General features: G+C 40.8%; 1 protein-coding gene across 22 annotated transcripts in view; it reads right to left on the reverse strand.

Moving 5' to 3' along the window:
* Window positions 1–14880: 14880 nt before the first annotated feature.
* The window catches only part of TCF4 (transcription factor 4), a 351095-nt gene continuing 341552 nt past the window's right edge, over window positions 14881–24423 (reverse strand). For 15 of the 22 annotated variants that reach the window (XM_047826990.1, XM_047826973.1, XM_047826974.1 and 12 more), the window contains 5 exons: window positions 21438–21573; window positions 19672–19834; window positions 16362–16591; window positions 15756–15896; window positions 14881–15557 (listed from right to left, as the gene is read on the reverse strand). In XM_047826990.1, coding sequence (XP_047682946.1) covers window positions 15760–15896; window positions 16362–16591; window positions 19672–19834; window positions 21438–21573 — 666 coding nt within the window. In that variant the 3' untranslated portion in view covers window positions 14881–15557; window positions 15756–15759. Of the gene's footprint in view, window positions 15558–15755; window positions 15897–16361; window positions 16592–19135; window positions 19835–21437; window positions 21574–24423 lie in introns of those variants that run through there. The other 7 variants (XM_047826977.1, XM_047826978.1, XM_047826976.1 and 4 more) reach the window with 2 other exon arrangements.

Genomic DNA, 24423 nt, shown 5'->3' on the forward strand with positions numbered 1-24423 from the left:
TTACAAAAGGCTATAGCTCAGGAATGAGATGGAAGTCAGATGGAAGAGATGTGGGAGGCCAGGTATGGGCAAGGTATGTGGGGAAGGAGCTCGGAGCCTCCATGCCCTCTCTGCGTGCGCCATTGTCCCCAAATCAGCCCGTGTGCACCAACCTGTAAATTGTCCAAAGCCTGTCCTTTTGGGCTTTTATGGAGGGTTCATTACATAGGTATTGTTGATTAAATCTTGGTCTCAGGTGATTGATTGAATCTCTGCTCCCTGCCACTCCTCAGATCCTCAGAGGTCAGGGGGTGGGACCAAAAGTTGTAACTTTCCAATCACATGGTTGACCCCCTGGCAACCACCCATAGGTAAGGGGGGGAGGAAGGGGGCATTCCCAAAGTCACCTCATTAGCAAAACAAAGATACTTTTATCAGTCTCATCACTTAGGAAATTCCAAGGGGTTCTTGGAGCTCAGTGCCAGAAACAGGGACAAAGACCAAACATTTGTTTCTTTTTATAAATCATAGTATCACAGCAACGCAAGCAGACTGCTACATGAATATTTCTGGCATGAGAAATGAGCCTCACTCCTTAAATTCAGGGGTTGCCCAGCCTGCCCTTGGTCTTCTTTAGTTATTTTACTTTTTTAAAATGTTTATTTATTTTTGAGAAAGAGAGGAGACAGAGACAGAGACAGAGCATGAGTGGGGGAGGGGCAGAGAGAGGGGAAGACACAGAATCCCAAGCAGGTGCCAGGCTCTGAGCTGTCAGCATAGAGCCTGATGCAGGACTCGAACCCTTGAGACAGGAGATCGTGACCTGAGCCGAAGTCGGATGCTCAACCGAGCCACCCAGGTGCCCCTTGTTTAGTTATTTTATACACTTAACTGAGTGTGGCTGATCTAGAGCAGCACCCATCACATTTTCTGAGGGATACTTTTTTTTATTCTTCAAGAATATTGAGGACGCCAAAGTGCTTTCATTCATGTGGATTATAATGTCTAATATATTTACCATATTAGAAATTAAAACTAAAATTTTTAAAAAATCTTTAAAGCAGCCAAATTTTAACCAAGAAAACAACATTTTACAAACAACAAAAAAAGAAGATTGTATTATTTTGATATTTGGAAATCTCATCAATTTCTGTCTTCATAAAACACATTTGGATTCCCTTGTCTGCTTCTGATTTCACTCCGTGGCAGGCTTGAAAATCCAGCCTCACAGATGTGTAATTCAAAAAGGGAAGAGTATTTAAAAGCCTTTTCAGATAATTGTGGATTTTCTCTTTTGGTACTATACCAAAACTTGACAGGTAGTAGATCTTAAAGGTTAGCTGGTTTATGGATTCTGAAACCATATCAGTGAACTTCTGTACTCTGATATATTAAACTGCAGGGATCTGTCCTGCACTTTGAACAATTCTCTTACCCATTCATGAATACGTAGCATCGTGCATTGGTCATTTGATTTATTGGTTCCCTAAGCCATGAATATCTTCCCAATATTGAAAGATTACACCGCACACATAAAAAAAATCACATTGATATCACCACTGAATTCCTCAGATAAAGCCTTCAAGTATTGGGAAGCTGTCAAGCTCACCGCAATCGATATAATTTTCCCAAATTTCCAGTGTGATTTTACAATGTTATTTTGGGTTTCCAGGAATTAGTATTGGTTCAGAGCCAGGGTGGGGAACCTCCGAAAAGTCTGATTACTTCTCCTTCCTCAGTGCCAGATCACTCTCGTAAATAGCCTCAGGTCCCTTTTGCAGAGGATTTGGAGGAAGGCTGATGGTGTGGATCTCGGCTGTATGGTAGGGTCCTTCCTCTGGCTGCCCTTTGTTCGCAATGCTCCTGGTCCACGAACTGGCTTAAATCTGGGAGTTGACGCAGTGGCTGTGACTGTTCTGGTGATTCAGCTCAGACTTCCAGACCTTCGACTTCAGGCCTTCCAGTATTCCAGAACCAGCACATTTCCACTTACACAGATCATGTGAGAATCTAGCAGCTTGCCCATCAATCTCTCTCCTGGTGACACCACAATCAACTGGGTAGGCCCTTGGGTCTCTGTAAGTCAGGCTGTTCTGATCACTGCTTTGACTCCATTGTCCCTTATAGTGACCAGCCCAGCTCACATTTGGAGATTACGTGCTGCCACCAGGCCCTGACCACCCTGGATCCTGTTGTTCCCATTCTCTGAGTGATGCTGGGATAGGGGTCCCAGAAATTTATTTACGAATATTGTGAAGGTCATGTCCTTGGGTCCTTCCAGGGGAGGCGAACAGATTTTATATGATTAAATACACACTAGTGTTCTGATTTCCGTAAGCTTTTGGATGCCTTCCTCTGCAGGGTATCAAAGACGTTCTGCCATTTGGACTTCATTTAGTGGAGGCCTGCTTTGGGTGCATGTTTTAGTCAACCAACCAAGAAAACAGTGAGAGCCATTCCTAGCCTCCTGAACTTAAACACTGAATTTGAATTCTCTGCTTGCTGAGCCCAGAGCAGTATATTTGGCCTGATCATAGATTACTTTTTCCTCGGTCCCACGCCCTTAAGACCCATTCCTACACATGTTCTCTGGGTTTCCATCAATATAATCTGACAAAATCATCAAATTCTTTTGGTGTGTAACACACTTCTTAACGGGTCACAGTGTACCTTCAGGGCCACCTGGAATTTGAGTCTGGTTTGTATGTTTAGAAGCAAAAGAGGTGGTGCAGTTAGCTTCTAAGTATCTTCCTCAATGGAGGTCACTTTAAGTTCTTTGGGCAAGGGATGACTAGCCTCCTAGGTAGGCTGAGAAGGATTGCATCTACTGGCAAAGAAGGCTTGGCAGAATGTAGGAGCTCAAAGTCCTGAGTTGCCTCAGAATGCACCATTCTAGGGTGTCTCTATCCCCCCATCCCAGTATGTCCTCACCACCCCATCCCAGTGTGTCCCCATGTCCTAAACCCCCATTCCAGTATGTCCCCACACCCCATCTTGGTATGGCCCTACACTTCTATCCCAGTAAGTCTTCACCCCCATCCCAGTATGTCCCCACCCCTATTCCAGTATGTTGCCATTGCCCATCCCAGGATGTCCACATCTCTCATCCCAGTGATCCCCAGCCCCCCATCCCAGTATGTCCCCATTGCCCATCCCAGGATGTCCACATCTCTCATCCCAGTGATCCCCAGCCCCCCATCCCAGTATGTCCCCATCCCCCATCCCAGTATGTTTCCATCCCCCCATTTCAGTGTATCCCCATTCCCATCACAATTTCCAGGATCCCATTCCTTCTCAGTGGATGCCCTAACTTTAACAAGAGACCCTGAATAGAGGTTGGAAATTCACTTTGTAACTCAGCTACCTGAAGGGTTAGACTTTTATTTGTTTTTCAAATGAAATCTTGGTCTCCAGAAGAAGAAAACATATCTTTCAGGGCAGCAGAAAAAACTGCTTTCGGGTCCCTTTTGTAGATGTTGAGTTGGGAACTTAAAGCCCTTAGTTCATCACTTTCTTTTTCCCAAGTTCTCTAACACAGAAATAATCAACCAATCCCATTCTGTTCCTGATTTTGAATAAAATGTTCTGTGCCAGTAACTACCCAGTCATGCAAAGCCTTGCCTTCTATTGGTTACAGGTATCTACATGTGAAGTCTTCTAGAACAACTCTACTGCTTCCTCAGTCCCCAGGCCCTCTTCCACATGCTCAAAGCACTCCAGGCACATCTCCACTATTGCACATTTCCTTCTTTCTCACTTCTGGTCCCACTCTTCCCTCCCCAACATCCCCCCCACCCAAGTTTGTGACCCTTCCCCCAGGATCTCTCCTCCTGTCAATTTCTAGGCAAGGGTTATACCATGATCACTGTTGCACACCCAACACTTACTCAACAGGTGCTCACCAGAGGTTTGAGGAACAAATAAACATTTGATCTGTCTAGTGACAGGATGCAGTGACCTTTTAAAATAGGATGATGGGGCACCCAGGTGGCTCAGTAGGTTGAGCATCTGGCTCTTGATCTGGGCTCAGGTCATGATCCCAGAGTTGTAGGATCAAGCCCAATGTTGAGCTCCATGCTGAGCGTGGAGATTCTTTCTCTCTCCCTCTGCCCCTCTTCCCTGCTCATATGCTTTCTCTCTCTAAAAAAAAAAGAAAGAAAGAACAAAGAAAGAAAAACTACCATAGGATAATGGAGGCACCTAATGAACTATTTCATTGGGAGAGTTCCCTGGGTAAGTTGTGAGGAGACCTGCTCTGCCTCCAGGCTGGGCCATTAGCTGTCTGGCCTCCAGCAATTCAGAAAGAGGAGCTTCCACAGTGCTCTAAGTGTTGGCGGAGGGATAGATGGATACATCTTTAGTGACCCCTTCTTGCACTGGGTGTTTCAGGTGATTAACTCCTTGTGATCTATTCATCAAAATGATGCTCTCCTTGGGCCAGGGGCTATGATATGTGCTGTCTTGTATTCACCTTCCTTCCCTTTATGGCTCCCTCTGGAAAGACAGTATGGTCTAGGCCACTGAATGGTAAATTTGGGGTCAGGTCATTCAGCCTTTAATCCCATCTTGGTCACTTCCTGGAAGCATGATCTTAGTAAGTTGATCGAATGCCTGTGGGTTTTGTGTTCTCATTGAGTTATTGTGAAAATAAGTTGCTTATTAATTCCAGCGACCATGTCACACAGCAAAAATTTGACTGATTTCAGGATCAGGAGTCAGGTGGTCTGGCTTCCAATATTGCCCACTTGCCATTTACCTAATAACTCCTCCTGGCTTCAATGTCTTCATCTGTGACATGGGGATAATAATAATACCCAGGTGACAGAACTATGTGGATTTTAAAAAGCACAGTTGTTGGAGGAGAGAAGTATTATTTTGTATTATTTAGTTTGTTGAAATATATATTTTTTTGATGTATATAATGGTCTCAAGAAAGTGTTCAAAGATTCCAGTGCCTTCCTTTTCAATGTTTCTTTGCGTGCTTTATGTCTGTAAGGGATTTTAAGGTTTGTGGTCACAAGTTTGTTTTCTTCCCAGTACCTGACTCAGTGGTTTTGATCTATGATCTATGATCTCCACCTGCTATTAATTTTTTTAAGTGGATGGGATGATCTTAAGAAAAATATAGACAATGGAAATGATGTGTTTGAGTTAAAGATGAAGAGAAGCACCCTTGGGATGAGTAAAGGTTCAGGGATGTGCAGGTTTTGGGTGCTACTGGGATGTCTGGTTCGGGCAAAGCTTACAGAAGCTGAACATCATTAGAAACACACGGTGATAGGCCTACAATCCCACAAGTGGAGCCATATCCCATATCAGGAGGGACATTAGACATACTGTAATCCAGCCAATGAATCCATCCCAGTTCCAGCTGAGGGCTGCTGAAATGCCCATGGACTTCGGCATCAAACAGATCCAGATTTGCTGTGAGGATTTTGTTCCGGAGACTTGAACTGACCACAGCCCTCAGAGCCTTGCTTGCTCTCTTTTTAAGGTGTGGATGATAACAGGGATTTCTTAGGTTTGCTATGAGGTTTCACGAAATCATGTTTGTGGAAGTGCCCTCATTTTGGAAACAGAGCTGTCATTAAGTTGAGCCTCTGCTTGAACACACTATCAGGTAGCTCCTTCTGTTTCCAGATTTTTCTCTTCTTTTTTGAAAAGTTTATTTGAGAGAGTGAGAGAGTACGTGCACACATGAGAGAGTGGGGGGGGGGGCTGCGGGATAGAGGCAGGAGTGGGGTGGGAGACAGAGTCCCAAGCAGAGCCCAACTCGGGGCTCAAACTCATGAACCATGAGATCATGACCTGAGCTGAAATCCAGAGTCGGATGCCTAACCGACTGAGCCACCCATGTGCCCCTGTCTCCAGATTTTTCTAATGCTAGCTAGGGACGAGTTTCATTAAATGGAAGAGAAAAGAAGGTATAATAGATTCTGGGAACATGCACAGCATGATCCAGGTAACTCCACTGCCTATGAGAGAAGAACTAGGGAGGAGGCCAGGGCAGGAAGTTGCAAATAGAGGCCAATGCTGCAGTCCTATGATCCAAGCAAGCATGGATGTATGAATATTTATATGCCATGCAATTTCTTTATAATGCATTGAGATCTTCTGTGTGCCAACATTGGATGGACCATACCACATACATTATGCTATTTACTCCAAGATGCAGGTACAATGAGCCCCATTTCACAAGTGAGGGTGATGAGTGAAGTGGCTTGTTCAACAGAAATTATCTTATAAGTGACATGATGTGGTTAAGGCCCTGATTAGTTAGCTTATATTTGTGGTAGTGGGAAAGAAAGGAAAACTTTTCTCACCTTACTGCTGTTAATGCCTTTTAGAGCAAGGCTTGGTAAACATTAATAAAACAGTGATGATAACATTGCCTCACCCACAGGATCTTTTTATCCAGGTGTGCTTTGCCATCCACCCTCTATAGATCCATTGCCAACAGGTTCCTAACCCAGTGCCCACACTTCTCACCAGCTACAATGCTCTCTGTAGCAAATTACATCTTTCCCATCCCCCAACACTTTTCACCAGCTTCAGGAAGACTTTCCAGACTGAATCCTTCCCTCCTTCCATTTGGCTATCAGACCCCGTATCATCCCCAAGCAGACTTCCCAGCATCAACCCCAACCCATTCTAGGCATCCTCCGTTCTAGGCATCTACAGCCCCCTTTAGTTATATTTGTTCCTTTTCAGTTGCTTATACATCCTTGTGGATTGTGGGCTTCTGGAGGGCAAGAGTACCATTTTATTGACATAGTAGCATATTGCAAAGGGCTCTTGGACATGGAGTCAGGAAGCTAGTTGCGTGAAATGTGCGGCTGTACTGATTTCCCAGGGCCTCACTGCCTTTTCTGTAGAATTTGCATGTTGTCCTAGATTCTCTCCAGATCCTTGGAGTTATAAGTTGTAAGGATATGGTCACTTCTATTCCTCGTCACCGACAGGGCTCTGCACACACAAGCCCCGGATAATTCTATAGACCAAAATTGTCAACCAAGAGTTCCCAGGTATTGTTGTTTGAGAGATGGTATGGTGATGCAAATTTGAAAAATGCATTGTCATGGTTTAATCTACCAAAACTGTGTTCCTACAACTCTGCTTCTTTACAGCCCAGGAAAACTTGCCAGTATTTTAAATCCATTATCTGCTCTGCCTGACAAAATGCACCTCATATTTCAAGGTCATTTTTACGGATGTCCTGTCTCCTATGGAACCCATCCCAGTGCCTCTCCCCATGGCTCCCCAGCCTGGTTTTCTCTGGTCTCATGGAAATTACTGCTGGTTATACAGATGCATTTGTTTCCTTCCAACTGGATGTCTTAAAGATAGGGACTCTTATCTTTTGGCTACCCCTAGTGCTTTCGACCCAATCAGCACTCAGTAATAAATTCATTGATAAATAAATTACCTGTGATTCACTATTTAAAGTTTTCAGTTTGTGGGTGCTGTACATCTCTCCTTACTTTCTCTACCTGTCTTACTTCCTACCTGTCTTCTTACTATGGTTCAGTTGGGTGTTGCATGAATGTTATTCTCTTTGATAAGATCTTGAGAGATGAGCTGTTGCGAAGTCCAGTTATGTGCCTTTGTTAGCACTGAGACTAAAAGTGGGCCAGATCCCATAGCAAGTAGGACCCTGGATGAAATTTTGAAGAGAATAGGGACACTAGTGAAAAACTGGTGAAATTCAAATAAAGTAGTAATGTTAATTTTTGACAAATGTGCCATGCTTATGTAACATTTTACCCTTAAGAGAAGCTGGGTGAAGGGTTTATGGGAATGCTATGTATTATCTTTGCAACTGTTCTGTAAATCTAAAGTTATTCCAGAATAGAAAGTTTATTTTAGAAAAAGTGGGCCAGAGTGCAAATTTTAGTTTGGCTAGCAGTCTCTTATTCTCACATCTAGTTATATCCTAACAATTTGTAATACAAGGTTGAAAATGAGAACTGCAGGGAAGTTTAGAAACCCTCCTATAAAAAAATTCATGAAAAGGCAGCAGGAAAGATAAAAGCAAAACAAACAAAAAATGTACCTGGATACAGCTGGTTGGGCAGGGGTGGGGGGGCATCATGTTAAAATGTGAAGCCAGACTGGTCATTTGGGAGTGACCACTGGGTTCAAAGTTAGGAGGATGGCAGTTTGTTTTAGCTCTGAGGACTTGAGCGTATCACATGGACTTCATTTCTTCATCTTTAAAATGTCCTGACTGAACTCACAAATAAGGACATGTAAAATAAGATGATTCCTCACAAAAATCAAGTTGTCCTATTCTTTAAAATTTTGTCATTTTTGCTTAAGAACAAGAGTTCCTCACCCATGGGCTGGTTACCATCAAAAATCTCAAGCCAGCAGGTCTGATTCTGCATGAGCATTTTCACTTTGCACTTGGCAAGTTTCTGCTTCCTCTTACAAAAATGTTCATGCCAACGTCAAAGCCATTTGACTTCTAAATATAGTGTAACAGATGTGAATGAGGACTATATTATTTTCTGTGTTACACAAAGGGTCTTTCTTTTACCCAGTAAAGCCAGACACCAGTCGAGTTCTGGTTAAGCTCAGCCGTCTCAATCAAGGTAAATTGGACTGGTTCTATTCCTTGTTCAAGCACTGAAGCTTTAGTTACCAGATACCAGATTTTCTTAAGTTAGGATCTGTGAACAAGTGTCCATGCCTAGATTCTAGAGATTCATCAACACCTTAAAATGGAATATGATATTCATATGTACTTTTCTCTATACAGGGTTTCCCTCATCCTTAAAGGATCTCAACTCAAAAATGTCAAGAAGCACTGCTTTAGATACACACCTTCCATGGCAAAAAACCTCAAGTATAAGATACTTGCTATATTTAGGCACAAATTCAGTATCATAATGTCTAGCATTCAAAGAAAATACCTAGATAGTGGCTGGCTGGTTGACTGTTTTGACCACACAGCACCCCATGTATTTCTAAGGCTGCCCCTCGGTGTACTTAAGGTTGTAACTAGTGTTTTTCCCAGCTGTGGTACTGAGCCTTCCTTTCCTGAAGATTTGAGGCCACATTTGTTCATCAAATTTTACCAATTTCAAGCTCTTTTTGCCCTTCTAGTCCTTTCCAGACTGGCCACATTTCTTTACGACACATACCATGACCAGTGAACATGTAGACTTGTAACTAGTTTGAAGTAGGAGTCTGCCTTATTGAACATGAGGTCTTCTGGCTGGCAGAGCATTAAGGAGCCCAAGTGCAATTTAAAATGTGTGGTCCTGGGAGTCATTTGAATATAAGATGCACACCAGCTTTTGTTGTTTTCATGGTCTCCTTTAAAGTGGCTCACAAATGTCATGTCTTAGGCTGTTAGTCCAGAGAAAAAAGGTCTACAATTGAAGCTTAGAATAAAAATTTCACTTGGTTTTATAGGAGATCCAATTGCAAGGCAAAAAAAAAAAAAAAAAAAAAAGATTCCCTGTTTCAATTCATTTGGATATTCTTCCCTCCTTCATTTCTAACATTATAGGGTTCTTCTTAGCTTTTGGATACTATTTTAGTTTCTCCAACAATTTAATTTCCCTTTGAAAAGTGAACCAAAGTTGAAGCTTAATGTTTAATGTGGTCCTTTTAAGTAAAACATCATGTTAATAGACTATACAACAGACACTGAAGTGGGTGCCCAAGCTCATTTTCCCCCTTTTTAGTTATATGGTCAAATATAATAACTAAAAGACTAAATGCTTGTGGCTCTTTTATATATATTTAAAACACACAGTAAGAACATAAGAACATCTCAAATCATTGGGAAGAAAAAAGGGGTTATCAACCAAAATCTTTGGAAATTTCATAAAATTTAAATATCTGCAAACAATCCAACCAAAAAGAAAAAAATCCCAACATTTGGCTATGGAGGGCACTTCACATGTGAACCCAAATGGCGTTATAACATTTTCCTTTAGGTAAACTAGTCACTAAACTCCATCAGAAAGAATACAAGAGCAATATGGAGACATCCCCAAATACCACGTACTCGCTCAGAACATTCTGTTATGAAGTGCTCATCTACCACAGGCTTTCCTTTCCATTGCATACATTACTTTACATTTCTACAATGCAATGTTGAAACAGCCTCCAAGTCTTGCAAAGTAGATCGATGTCCATTCTACAAAAATATTAACTTACAGTACATAACACTGAATAATTTTAATCTGTACATTTTTTTCCCTCCCATCATAGGTGACACGCGTCAGTTTGTACAAGTTAGAAAAAAAAAACAAAAACATCTGGTTGTTTACATCTGGATTCATAGTCAACAGAGTCAACCAGAAGTGATGGGGTGGGTATAGTTTGAGAAAGTATAAATACAGTGTAATATTAATTGTGGTTAACAATATCCAGCTCTTAACAAAGTGATACAAAATAAATCTTAGATTTTTAACTGAAAAGATCTAGCTGAGAAGGTTCTGCCAGACAGTCGACCAACTGATCCAAATGGTTAAGGCTGACTTGACTTAGCAAGCTGCAGCGTAACCGAAAACAGTGGCGCAGTTCAGAGCTCTTCAAATGCATAGCTTCAGTGTTACACGCACATTAATTATATTCCTCCAATTAGTTAATCCTCTAGACAGTTTTCTTTTTGTTTTGCATGCATCCCGTTCCATTTTCATTAAGGGCATCTCTTCCTTGGTCAATCATGTGCTTTGCTTTTCAATTTGTTTTTGTAAAAATTTTTTTTTTGTATGTTTTGTTTGTTAAGCTGTCAATACCTCCAACACTTGGAAAATGAAATATAGATGTGGTTTTACTGACAGAAGAGAATCAGAGCTATATGGACAATGCAAAATGAAATGAAACAAGTGTCAGAAACAGTTTATAAAAATGGCACATTTATTGCTACAGAACGGTCATGTACATGACTTCATCGAATAACTACAGATGGGAAACAGGTAATGGCCTAGACCAAGCTGGGTTTGTTTTTGTCTTGAAGGAACTCCAGCACACAACCTGTTTGGACACTTCTACAAATCAGAAATACACCAAAAACATGAAAAAATCGAGGCACTCAGCCACACATTGAAAACAAGGTGTAACTGTTTATCTTTTTTTTTTTTTTGAAATGTTTTCCCTTTTTTTTTAACAATTTTTTTTTTAGTTTTTAATGCTGCAGCTATGTGTACAGTCGCAAAAAATTTCCCCGCTGCGACCTACAACTAAAAAACAAAAACAAAAACAAAAACAAACAAAAAAAAAAAACAAAAAAACAAAAAAAGCTACCATACAGTTTCATCTCAGTAACACATGGTAAAATAACATCTTTTAAATAGTAAAATAAAGTAACAAACTTTTACTCATAATGATTCCAAAAATCTACAAAGAAGAAATATTCAGAATCTGACAATTTTTTTTGTAATATTCATGGTATAAAAGGATTGCTCCTGCGAAAAATAAGCCAAATATATTTTTTTTATTTTTAAATTTAGTTTTTTTTTTCCTACTAGGGTGTACTACACTCTATTTTATAGCAAAAAGAGCACTAGACAAACAAAGCTTTATAACAAAAAGCCAGGCACTGATACATGGTAAATCTCTGCTTTTTTTTCTTATCTTCACTTAATTGCATCACAAGTAACAAGAATGAAAAAGGCCACAGTTCATATATTTTCACCATTACATATGTCTATAATACTTGAAATGAGGATGGCAAAACCAGCACTGCACAAAGATGAATCCACTTCAAGTCCCATGAGAAAGAGCATGTCTCTAAAGAAAAACAAACAAAACCAAAGCAAAATAAAAAGAGAGGCCTAAAGGCCTTGGTGCCCCATTGTGTTGGAATTCATCATATTCCATCTTGACCTTTTTGTTTTGTTTTGTTTTGTGTTTTTTTTTTTTTTTTTTTTGTTTCCAGTCAGCCAGCAGACTAAATTTTTGTGCTTGTTTATGCTGAAATGGTTTCATTCCTGACTCAAGTTCACTTTTGGACACAGATCATATTCTGCCTGTTGGATCCAAGACGAAAATCCTCTTAACCCCGAGTCTTGGTTCAACTCCCTCCCCACCCCCCAACCCCTCATCAAAATAAAGATCACGAATAAAAAAACAAAACAAACAAACAAACAAACAAAAAAAACAACAACCAAGAAGTAGGAAAAAGCGAAAAACAGAAAGGAATCGGAAGACTGAATCAGAACCAGTTGTGTTACTGGGTGGACTGACAGTTGTATAAACATTAGTGTTCCTTGCAGCTATACACAGAAGACAAATGGTAAAAGTTTCTAGATGAACAGATCCCTATTCTGCATATTCATAAATTACTTGAATGTGGAGGTGGATCAACTATTCCAAGTTGCTTTCAAAGTCCAAGTCTCTCCAACAGATTCCCAGCCTAAGTAGCATCAGGTATGCGGTATAGTATGGACCCTTGTGAAATTCTGTATAGTACTTTCATCCTAACTGTCTTCTGCTAAATTTCATTCGAAAATCCAGCGCAGGATACCAATATCTTACCTGGGTTTGATAATTACAAAACAACGACAAGAAAAAACACACTAAAAAGGCCACATTCCCTTTCACCTTTTTTTTTTTAAATGGGGATACAACCCAATTAATAGGTATAGGTGCAGATCCTGTCTCTCCACCAAGCAAAAAGTAGTGAGCAGCTTTTGGTGGCCATTAGAAAGTTTTTCGCCTATTTCCAAAGGGAATTCAACAATAGAGGTATTACATTACTGAGTAATGAATACATCAAAGCTGGTGAACAATAAATTGCAGCTTTTAACTCTGTTTGAGAACAAAATATAAAGCACCAATTTAAAAAATAATCAACTACAATTTAATTTTTTGCTTTGCTTACAGGTTTGAAAAACTTTAAATCAGCTCTATTAAGCACCTTTATGATAACACGTATCAAAAGTGCCATTCTTAAAATGTACATCAATGCAGGGAGTATTTCCAGTTCCCTAAAGAGTAAACACCGTATTTTCTTCTGTACACTTATCCTGAATGTGATCAGAGTATACCTGCTTCCTATATAATATTGTTCCTAGGGATACCCGCCTTGGTAGACTATACAAAATGAGTACAGAATGTACCACTAAAAGGAAATCTTGAACATACTGAGGGAACAAGTACACATGGTTGCCATTGTTCAGGAGGAGGGGAGAGTATACAATGTTGTCTTCCGTGCCCTTCTTTGAGCCCCTTTGTTCGTACATTTCACAGGAAAGTCTCAACATAACTTCATGAAGTTTGATTTCTGCTATTCTCCTAAGTTTTTAATCCACCTCCACATTTTAGGAACTTATCAACAAATCAAAGTATTTTAGTTTTATCGCTACTGAACATATTTACAGTTTTCAACACACACACAGCTAATCAAAATGTTTATGGGTTTGTAAAAGATGACCACGTGGTAACTATCTTATTTGTTCTTACATTTTCGGAAATGAACATAAAATTCAGATTCTTGTAGCTCACTATTTCATTTAAATGAGACGTTTTTTAAACCACACAGTTTAAAAAAAAACAACAAAAACTGATACAATGTATTAAAACACATAATAACAAGAGTCTACATGTAAAAATATAACTTTTACATACACGATTTCAAAATAATGATACGTTTGCCATTTGTTGCATAAAATTTACAAATGTATTTCATTACTATATAACTGGCAAAACAGGAGAACAGATGGAACATTTAGACCATTTCGATGGATTTATGGCATTTACTCAGTGCTGATAGGTGGAAAAACTACTTGAACAGGGATTTTTTTTTTCTTAATACATGCCAAGATTGTGTGGCTGTAAAAATAGAAACGAGTTAGAGACAAAAGGATGCTGACAAGTACTTAACTAGGAGCACTATTTGTTTACTGCACACTATACACCAAAGTCAATCATTATAAAGATTCACGATGGAAGTTGGTTCAATTGTGCCCAGACGTCAAAGCTAGCTATCTGATGAGTTGCTGTGCCATAGCTTGATCTATGTTTCTATCAAATATGTTAAGTATAAACTTCATTCATACTGGCCAGAGAAATACTGCACTACCCCTCCTCAAGAAAGTGCAACTTAATGCTTTAGGACTTATAAGGCTTGTTATAATGCTGCATGATGATTGAATATTGGCATTTTTTCAGACGAAGGAGGAGGCAGTTAAGTCATCTACATCTTAGTAAACCCATTTTGAAAACAAAAAATCAAGAAAGCAACAAAATCAATCAGCTCTGTCACACTACTTGCAATTTTCTCATTTGATGGTTTTTGAACTTTACTTGTTTTTTTTTTTGTTTTGTTTTGTTTTTTTTCCAAAAATCTGACCATGTATTCAGAAACGCCTCACTGCACACTACTTCGGCTACACATGTAGGTAACACCTTAATCATTTTGTTAAATCACAGCCACTTTGATTATGTTATGTTTCCGATGATATAAACATTGGAAGGCACAGTGGTAACATTGTAGCATTCTAACCTTGTACCTCTGAAAATCCCAGAATAGGGTCACAAACGCAACATTACAGTTCAGACAAACTCTTTTTGCCATGTCTTGGTAATGCTGCTTGTAATATCTACACATGATGTGACTTTTAAGTCCTGTGTTCCCAAAAGACTGGAGAAACAACTTTCTACTTATTTATGAATGAAAAACAACATCAGGGTCAGCATTTTATCCTGCGTCACCTCTCCAGAAGCAGAGTCGGCACTACAGGTTACGATAACAAACCAGGGAAAGGGACAGAAAGACCAAAAAAAAAAAAAAAAAAAAAAAAAAAGGAAAGAAAAGGAAAAAAAACAGAAAAAAGAAAAAAAATCCGTATTTACAGTAAAATCTTTCTTTTAAAAAAGTTAATCAGTACTATTTTTTTACAGGAGAAAAAAGTCTGAAACAAATGAACAAAAGCTTACCATAGTCACTAAATTTTTAATATATATTTATATATATATTTATATATATATTTGTCATAGGTCTATAAGATCCATCTGTTCCTCCTACCCTAAGGAATGGCTAATGTCATCACTTTGTTGTCATCAGGACGTTTGCTGGTTTTGTTACGAGGGCAGCCGAGCTTCCCTTATTCGATATCCGGTAATAATAAACACTAGCTGACTTGAATACCAACAAAAACGTTCATGTAGTTGTCTTCAGAAGTACACTTTTTCATTATTGCAAGTTTACAATTTTTTAAATTAAATATTTTTTTCAGACTTACAAATTAATTATATTTTTTTTTTTTCCAAAAGAAGTTTAGGCACAAATGCATTGTTCCACAGTGTGGAAAGATTGCCATTCAGTCTCTGGGCTGCGTCTCAGCCTGCACACACCGCTTTGCACATTCTGAATGATATGTTAGAGGGTCACCCCTCAAGTTGCACTTTTTTCTTTCTTTTTTTTTTTTGTTTGTTTTTCGGTTTTCTGATCATTGGGAATGCTGAAACCTCTTGCGTCTGCGATTCATAACTACTCAGACTTGTCTTATATTACAAAAAAAGGGGTTAAGGAGAAGTGTTTATGTGGGTTTAAGATAATACAGCTGTTAAGGAAGTGGTCTCTTGTATTAATGAAGCAATGTGGCAACTTGGACCTGAGAAGGGAAAAAGAGAGGAAAATTAATTCATACACCTAAAACAGAGGAAGTAAACGTTTTATTTTTAAACTGGGGTTTTTTTCCCCAAAGGGGAAAAATTTGTTAACTGGGGCGAATGTTGACGTTTATGGCTGATGCCTCGGGGAGGAGGGCGACAAAGGAAGGGATTTCCGAAATGGCAGAGAGCACACTTGCCCTTTTACATCTGTCCCATGTGGTTTGACGCGTCTCCCATTCCAGGGTGCGGGCCCGCCAAGGAGAGCGGGGGAGGTTCTGAGGACACCTTCTCTTCCTCCCTTCTTTTCAGACACGCGGCTTTCGGATTCAGATTCCTCTCTGGAAGAGTGAAGCCAAGAATGTGGTTAGTGCCCACGGCTTCTGATAGAGGGCAGTAATGCGCTCTTGTCTGCTGACCCTCTATCGGGGTTTCCACGTCACCCAGTGAGAGGAAGAGCCAGCAAAGGCACGCTATAGCCATGCATTTGGTGGGTCACCAGTACAAGCTGGACAGCTTCACAGGATAAGAAAGCTGGTAAAACAAAGATACCAAACGTGGATTCCTGAGAGTACGTACGAAAGCACTGTGGTGCCGTCTTACTTGTAAGAGCATCCTGTACCTTAGCCATGGGAGAGAGGGGGGCTGCCTTACAGATTCAGAGGTGATCTGCACTTGACCCCGTGACTCTGAACCATGCTTATGGGGCTGCTTCTCTGCTCCTGCTCCAGGCCGGCAAGTCGATCCCTACTCCCTGCAGCCGCAGGCTGCCGTGACCCCTACGAGGAGGCGGCGGGGGCACTGACCTCGGACTTGCTGCTCCAGGCTGAGGATGACGGCCACGGCCTGGTGGAGGATCAGGAGCTTGGTCTGGGGCTTGTCACTCTTGAGGTGGAGCTGCACCATGCGGCCGAGCTCCTTGAAAGCCTCGTTGATGTCGCGGACGCGCAGGCGCTCTCGGGCATTGTTGGCCATCCTCCGCTCCTTCTCACGCTCTGCCTTCTGCTCCGGTGTCAGGTCCTCGTCATCGTTATTGCTGGGGGACAAAAGGGATGCGACATTTTCTAATGGTGTGGGGACAAAGAAAGTCTCTAAATTGGTTTTGTTTTCTTCCAGAGTTTTCTGGGGATGTGTCCATCTTCAGCTGTTGTCCTCGGCAGGATTTTACATCCACTTGAACTTGGGACTGCTATAGATGGCTGTGACAATCCATACACGAGACATTCCGTTTCTCCCAGACATTCAACCCAAACAAAACCAGAGGGGTTAAAGTTAGGGCCCACTGTGTGCCCATGCTGATGTAGGGGGTAAAGGGCAAGCGCGGCTTTTTATCAACGAGGCTACACTCTGCCAAGCAAGGCCACGGTCAACTTAGCCTCGAGGCTAGTCTGCATGGCCACAAAGCAGAGCGTTTTACACAGACTGAAGGTGTGTGTGCTGTCGTTTTTAACTTTCATACTGTGACATCTGGAACCTGAGGAAAACAAGTGCTTGAGAAAAGACTCGGACAGGTCAGAATGAACACGATACAGCTGAAACAGGAGTAAGAAGGCCCTACATTCAAGACCCCAGAGCAATGAGAGTGCAGACAGAGAACTTTTGTCCATGTTTCACTAATAACTAGCTCTGAAGGCATGGCTATTCCACTCAATGTATCTGAGTCTCATTTTCTCCATGTGTTAAATAAAAAGGCTAGAAAAACCATGATCTCCATGGCTTTTAACATCATGGACATTTGTGAGCCCCCAAAACAAGTTGGGAAAATCTGAGTTGACACGCACTGTGCAAAGCAAACAATACGATGGACTAAATACCAAACAGCTACTGGTTATAAATGACCATGACCTCATCATGAGTCAAAAATGAAGCCCAAAAGCTAATCTCTGATGGTTAGAACCAAAATATTACATTTCATAGCAAAGGCATGGTTGGATCCAGTATAGTCTGGAAAGGCAATATTCCTTCTGTCTGTTTCTGGCTGTCATGCCTCTGAGTGTTATAGTTTGAGTTAACATGAGCAAGAAGCTTTTTGGGTATAAGAGATGTCATAAGAGATATAAAAAGTGAGGTCAACTTCACTGAAAAAGTAATAGGCTCCTCATTATATGAAACAATATGGAGGTGACCACCTGTAAGGATCTTAACCTGGAGGTCCAAGCATTCATCTAAATGACCATGATGGTTAACCTCTACTTTAAAATTCCACAAATCTGAAATGTTCACAGAATAAAGGTGTTAATCACAATATTTCAGAGCAGGAGAACATGGGGTAAGTTATCTAGTCAATTTAATGTACACTTAATGAATGTTGGCTTAACATGCGTGGCTCTGAATCTTCCAGTTTGGAGAATCTCTGGGTAGCTTCCAAATTGCAATAAGGACCAATTATAGCTGAGAAGCTCCAATCAATCACAAATGGGAGTGGGATTCTTTGGGTTGCAAGCACATGTTGCAAATACAGATGATGTATGTAAGCCAACAACACTTGTAAGGGAGGGGAAGAGGAAGACACCAAAGAAAGATGCCTTAAGACTTGGCTCATCTCCCTATGGGTCATATACTCCCTGCCAGATGGGACCGTCTGCCATAGATGTGTGCTGGTGAACACACAACTGGACTGAACCTGTGGGAAATGGCTCTCTTTCAGTGTCATCTAAGCCTCCTCACTTCTGCTGAACCCTCCTCCCCACCACGCCTAACTTCTGCTGATGGCAGCCAAGTCAAGGTTACCGTTAATTCACGTCCACATTCCATTACACAAACAGGTTGTAACAAGTGAAAAGAGAACACAGCCAAGTCTGTGGTGGCCCTTCCCTGAAGTTAAAATTTTGAGTAACACTTTTAAACATCACACAGGTGTCACAGCTTTCACAGAGTGGGTCTGAAAGTGGGAACTTGTTTTCCAAAGGTATTCAGGCTAGTAACTAATTAGGCCCGATTATTCACTTATAAATAGTAAATAGGTTGATTTTGCAAATAAAACTACCTAGCATTGTCTCACATCCCAGTTTGGGAGGCATTAGGTAAATGTCACAAGAATAACCGTTTCAATAAGAAGGTTCTTAACAGCAAGTGAAACGTCGTACGGAAACTTCCAAGAATCTACTAATATGCATAAGTCACGGCCACTAGTTGAATTACTGAGAACTGACGGGAGTGGCAGAGAAGACGGTAGGGATTCGAAAGCCCCTCCTTAAAATTTCACCAATGTGGCCAAGAGTCAGGAGAGTCTGTAGTGATGGTGGGAGGTAAGGGGTAAGAAGCTTGTACCATTTTCTGGAAATTTTAGCAGGGGATGTCCTACAATTTATCCCAATGATTATAAAGGCGATTATGAGAAAGTGGCATGTTCTTAATTCCTAAAGGGCATTAGCTCTAACCCCGAGAATGACAGCTTCTAAAAGGGGGAAGTGTAGTCGTGGTACAATTTATTTAATTTACAAATGGAAACAACCCAAGGGAACTAAAGCAAAGCACAGGGGTGCCACGGTGTTCGAAAACCATCTGATCGTCAGACTAGAGTTAACATTCCACGAGAAAGACTCTAATTTAAAGATATTGGATATTTAAGAAAACCAACCAGAAGCTATTTTCCTGCAGTTGTATTTTCTGTAGAAGGGAGTATCTGGGAGAAAAAAGCGAGCAGTTTAGGTATTATTATTAGATAGATCAACATATTTAAGATAAAGCTGGGAAATCAGTATATTCTCATGTTCAAGATCAGAAAAAAGTCATAGTTGCATATACCTCAATGGAGTTTTTAACACGGCTAAGATCTCTTTTTTAGAAATATTTTGGAAAGATCATTTCGGACCAAATTTGCAGAATATGCATCATTTTAAAAATCAACTGTTTGCACTTGAATCAGTTACAAATTGTTTTTACCGTGTGTAATTAGCACTGTGTCCAAATTCACAAATGCAAAGACACTGTAGGCTTCACTAGAGTACCAGTATCTCAAACGATACCTCGGTAGCTCTAGAGCAGGCCTTTAATTTTCTTTTCAGCTGTCGATTTACCTGCCAGGAAAAAACTGAATAGTTTCTTCCTGTTCTGTTCACTTCATCAAAGTCCAATAAAGGAATTAAATGAAGCGACAGTATCATATACTGTTACCTAGATCTTGACCTAGTAATCGATTTGATATCCTTCTTGTCGTCATCTAACTTCTTGTCCTCGGAAGATTTCGTGTCTTGCAGGTTCTCATCCCCCTCGTCGTCGGATTTGATCTCAGAGCTGCCGGAGGAGACGCTCTGGCCCTGCAATCCTGGCGGCATGCCTAACGGAAGAGAGAGAGAGAGAGCAGGTGATGTTTCTGCCAAACACTAGATGCGCGCGCGCGCACACACACACACACACACGCACACACACTGCAGACCGCGAGCTGCCAGCCATATAGTTCATGCTGCTGAACTGTGATTCTTCTGCCGCATTTGTTTCCATGCGATCTGGTGAAGTTTCAAAAATGCACCTGTGGAAGCAAGTTTTCCCTGCATTGGCTCTGAGGTTAAATTCTATTTTGCAATCTTTTGGAGTAGATGGTAATTTCACTGTCTACAAAACATCAACTTAATTGCAATGAAAATCATAATCATGAAAATCACACACCGCAATGTTCTGATTAAGAACCCAAGTAAATATCAGCTATTATATTGAGTTTCTTCCATATGCAATGATTTAATAGAAAAATGTCCTTAAAATATAATTCCCAGGGAGTACGCTAAATATGTGCAGTCAAGACTTCAATAGATACCCTAATGATATTCTGAAATTAGGTTTCTCTTATCCTCAAGGAGTAATCAGCATTTAAAAATGGTACATATGGAAAGCAGTTAGCTGCTCACTGAAGAAATTTTAGCTTTATCACTGCTCAACTTTCAAGACCACAATACATTTTAAAACGTGACCCTCATGTATCCACTTATTTCTAAGGTATAAGCATGCCTATTGGGTATTCTCCTCTGTTTGTAATTTGTGTAGTCACTCAAAATTGGTCTGTGGTCCAGAAGCATCCTTATCACCAGAGCCCATTAGAGATGCAGAATTTCAGACCTACTGAGTCAGAATCTGCACTTTAACAAGGTCCTCAAGTCACGCTTATATACACTCAGGTTTAAGAAGCACTGACTCTCTCTCTATCTCTCTCCATACACACACCCACCCACCCACACATACACACACACACATAATTAACACTCAATTTGTACAATGTTTAGCCAGTGGTAAAAAGCCTATGCATATTCCTGGGGCAGTGTTATCACCTTTACTCTAAACATGGGAAGGGGTGGGTGATGAGAATTTAAGTGTCTGCCAGTCACTGGGCCAGCCAGTTGCACAGGGAGCATGGGACCCAGGTCTGGCTCCTGTGGTATAACTTCCTGGGGTCATGAAAAGCTGAGTGGGGTCCGTGGTTTGAGGCAATCATTATGGGGCGAGACGAGAAGTGAAAATCATTCCACCAAGTTCCAGTTTTTAAATGTACCTACATTTCCTTCCATCTTAAACGACAAAAACAATTTCCTTCCTTCCTATTCATTTGGAAATATCATTTTCAGGCTACAACTAACCACATTAGAGGACCTGAATGAGTAAAATGTGGAAATAGCTAAAATAAAATTTCCTCTCATCAGTCTGTTGTCTCATTCCCTGCTGAAATAGGACCAGGATTTCAGAGGATGTTTGAGGAAAACAGTTACTGAAGAAACACAATTAGCCGGCTACGTTCTAACTGCTTTCCCATTTGCTTACCATTTTTGTACCAAATTTGATTCTTGGTTTTCTGCCAGTGCTTCCTGAGGAGTGTATGCCAAGTAAGCTTGGGATCAACACTGGATTCACTATTGTCTAAGTGAGGTCGGAAGGGCCTTCGGAGGCAGACCTACCTCTGTAAGGGTCCTGGGGTGGGTTCAAATCCGGGGAAGTTGCAGACTGGACAGGAAGCTGTGGAACTGGAACCTGGTTTGGCACAAGAGAATGGCTGCCTCTCAGGGCCACACCGTCTTCACGATGGGCCCCAACCTGAAAGGGGGAGAGGAACGGTAGAGTTTATTTCCAGGGGCAGCAAGGACCAGCCGAAGGAACACGGGCCTTTGAAAAACAAGACTCCCAGATGCCTTTCACTAGAGGGCGCTGAAGGACCGCACACGCACCTACAGAACCCTGCAAAACACTTCACACTCAGTAAGATGCCGTGCTGTACATTCAGTGACAAATATGGCAGAGTAGCTCAGGCAGGTAAAACGTCAAATTGTCTCCCAGGGTGCTGCAGTGGAGCGCACTGATTCGTACCCATCTGTCTTCTATCATGTCCGCCAACAGATCTGACAATTATCTTAATGCCCATATGCTTAATTGTGGGCTTCTCAATTCCCCCATTGCTATCGGAAATCCTACAGGAATTTCAATTTGGCATGCGACTTTCATTTCAGGGGATAAGATTCTCAGGCCTGCCATTTTTTTTTCCATAATGCCAGCTAAGCCTCTGACAGCGGAAGCTACGGCAGTATGGGACACAGCCCCTGCTCGGTACAAATATAATAAAATGTCACCTGGCTTTCCAAAACTGGCAGCCCATCCCAGATTAATGTTTACTGTATTTCATCAGCTGCTGAGCTCCAAATCCAAAGGGGGACCGTCTCTGCCAATGCCACCACACCGGAAAATGTACCAATAAAGGTTTTATTAAACACACCAGTAATGCCATCATTGCCATGCAAAGAGGTTTGGACATTTTTCCATTTTTCCTCCCACTATTCTGATCCTAGAAAGATACTGCACTGTAAACACTCTTTACGTTTCCATGAATAAAATTACAGAATACAGCATGATGACTTGGTCTGGAAGAAACACTGCTGAGCATTTTAGTAACTACTACTGCCTACTCGAGGGTCCGGAGATGTTGCACCAGTGACAACGAGACAGCAAGTGCTGACTTTATGGCATGTGCCTTAAAGCAAAACCATTCAGCATTTGCAAACCAAGAGGAACATGAGTAGCTTACATTTTTGTTTGCATTTTCAAGTAGTTAGGCTCTCCGCCTATTGTCAGGCGAACAATGTATGCAGGATCGTGGGTCTGACCCTAAAAATATTTACCTCTGAATTTTTACTGTTATGAATCAAAAAGTTTAATTTTTTCCCCATCCAAAACCAAAAAGCCCACAAAGCAGAATCTTCACTCATTTGCTGCCAAATGTTTTAAAAGAGTATCTCCAAAGAAAGCAACGACAATCAGAATCTGAACCGACAACAACCAAGTTCACAGAACCGAATGAAGCACACGCTATCTAAAAGCAACCTGATATGAAGTATCACCGTTACATAATCCAAAACAGTACAGAAGGAAATAACTCAGGGGGGAGGGGAGGGACCACATAAATCATACTAATTGCTCAGATTCAAAATATAGCAAGAATAAAAGGATTTAAAGACTCATGGGCATCGGGACGCATAAGTGAATGCTGTAGCTAAGAGTCCAGGGATGTCCGCCACCTGTGTGCCTGTGTCCCTTCCCAGAATGTTCTGAATGGTGGTTATTAGGTTCTAGGAGGGTGCTTCGAATGTAAGGAGACCTCGATTACCTCCCACAGCAGCCCGTGCCATTCCATTTTCATCACAAGTTGGCCTCCTTGTGTATTCCATCCACTGGTTCTAGTTTCAACTTCGGAAGTTTCATGGAGTAAGTGTAAGTCCCCTTCACGTGTTTAACACCACTGCCATGCCACTGGCGTCTGTCCCCCGGTGACCAGCGCCCCGTCCTTCCAGGCAGGCCAGGCCCACTTGATGCTTCCAAACCATTTTTCACTTTTGGTATGTTTTCATATTTATTCCAAACAAAAAGGTGATAGCTATTTTCCATTCAGGTTTTGATTTGCCGTTTTTATGTTTGTGCATTTACAAGACTGATTCAATGGATGATTATCCCTCCAATCTAAGATGTCAACTTGTATGCGTGCATTTTACAGGCCTTGATCAAATGGTAGCTCTTGAAGTCTGTCAATCAATGTTAACCCAAATAATTACCTTAGTGCTGATTCATATTTATTGGTATTTCCAATGGATTTAATCTCTTAAACTTCCACAAAAGGTGATTCTAAATTGGGAGTCACTGAAGGTAACCCCAGGTTTGAGCATAGCAAAGACGTAAATGCTTTTACGTTAGGCATTCTATTAAAACCCTCAAGCCTTCTTTGTAGGCATCCGTGATGTAATTTAAGGTTAGGGTTTTGATTTTTACTTAAAATATATTCAGATATTGGTCCTGTGCTTCTTTTCTCCCTTCTAGTTCACATTCAGATTAGTTTTGCAAGAGCAAAAAAGAGCCCACAACCAATTATCTTTGTATTTTCCTTGCCTCAACTATTATGAAAGACTGAGTAAAAACAGTACAATGATGAGAATCAACAATATCTAGATTTTAACTGTAACTGGTTTCTTTGTTAGCTGTGTAACCATGGGTAAAGTATTCAAATACAAACTGAAGAAATTAACACTAGGTTATAGAGAATGAGTCCCATGTTTATTGCAAAGGGTGGTAATAGGCAAAACAATTGGTACATAATAGGTACTTAACAATTATAGATATTATGTGAAAATATCTGCAAATCCTTGCATACCATGTAAAAATAAAAGTCTATATAGTTCAAAACCCCTCAGAACACAAGCTACCTTCATTTAAGATCATCTTTGTACTTTTTGTCTCTATTTTGTTCACGTGCATTTGATTTTAAATCTTTCCTCCTACACAATGACAGTGAAATCTTAAATGATCTTATAAATATGTTGAGAAGACAGTTGTTACAACTGTATTTGTTTGGATTTTAGCCATACATGTTAACTAACTTTATATATTTTCCACAGATCATCTCAA

This window comes from Prionailurus viverrinus, chromosome D3 (assembly GCF_022837055.1).
Source record: "Prionailurus viverrinus isolate Anna chromosome D3, UM_Priviv_1.0, whole genome shotgun sequence".
Taxonomy (NCBI): Eukaryota; Metazoa; Chordata; class Mammalia; order Carnivora; family Felidae; genus Prionailurus; species Prionailurus viverrinus.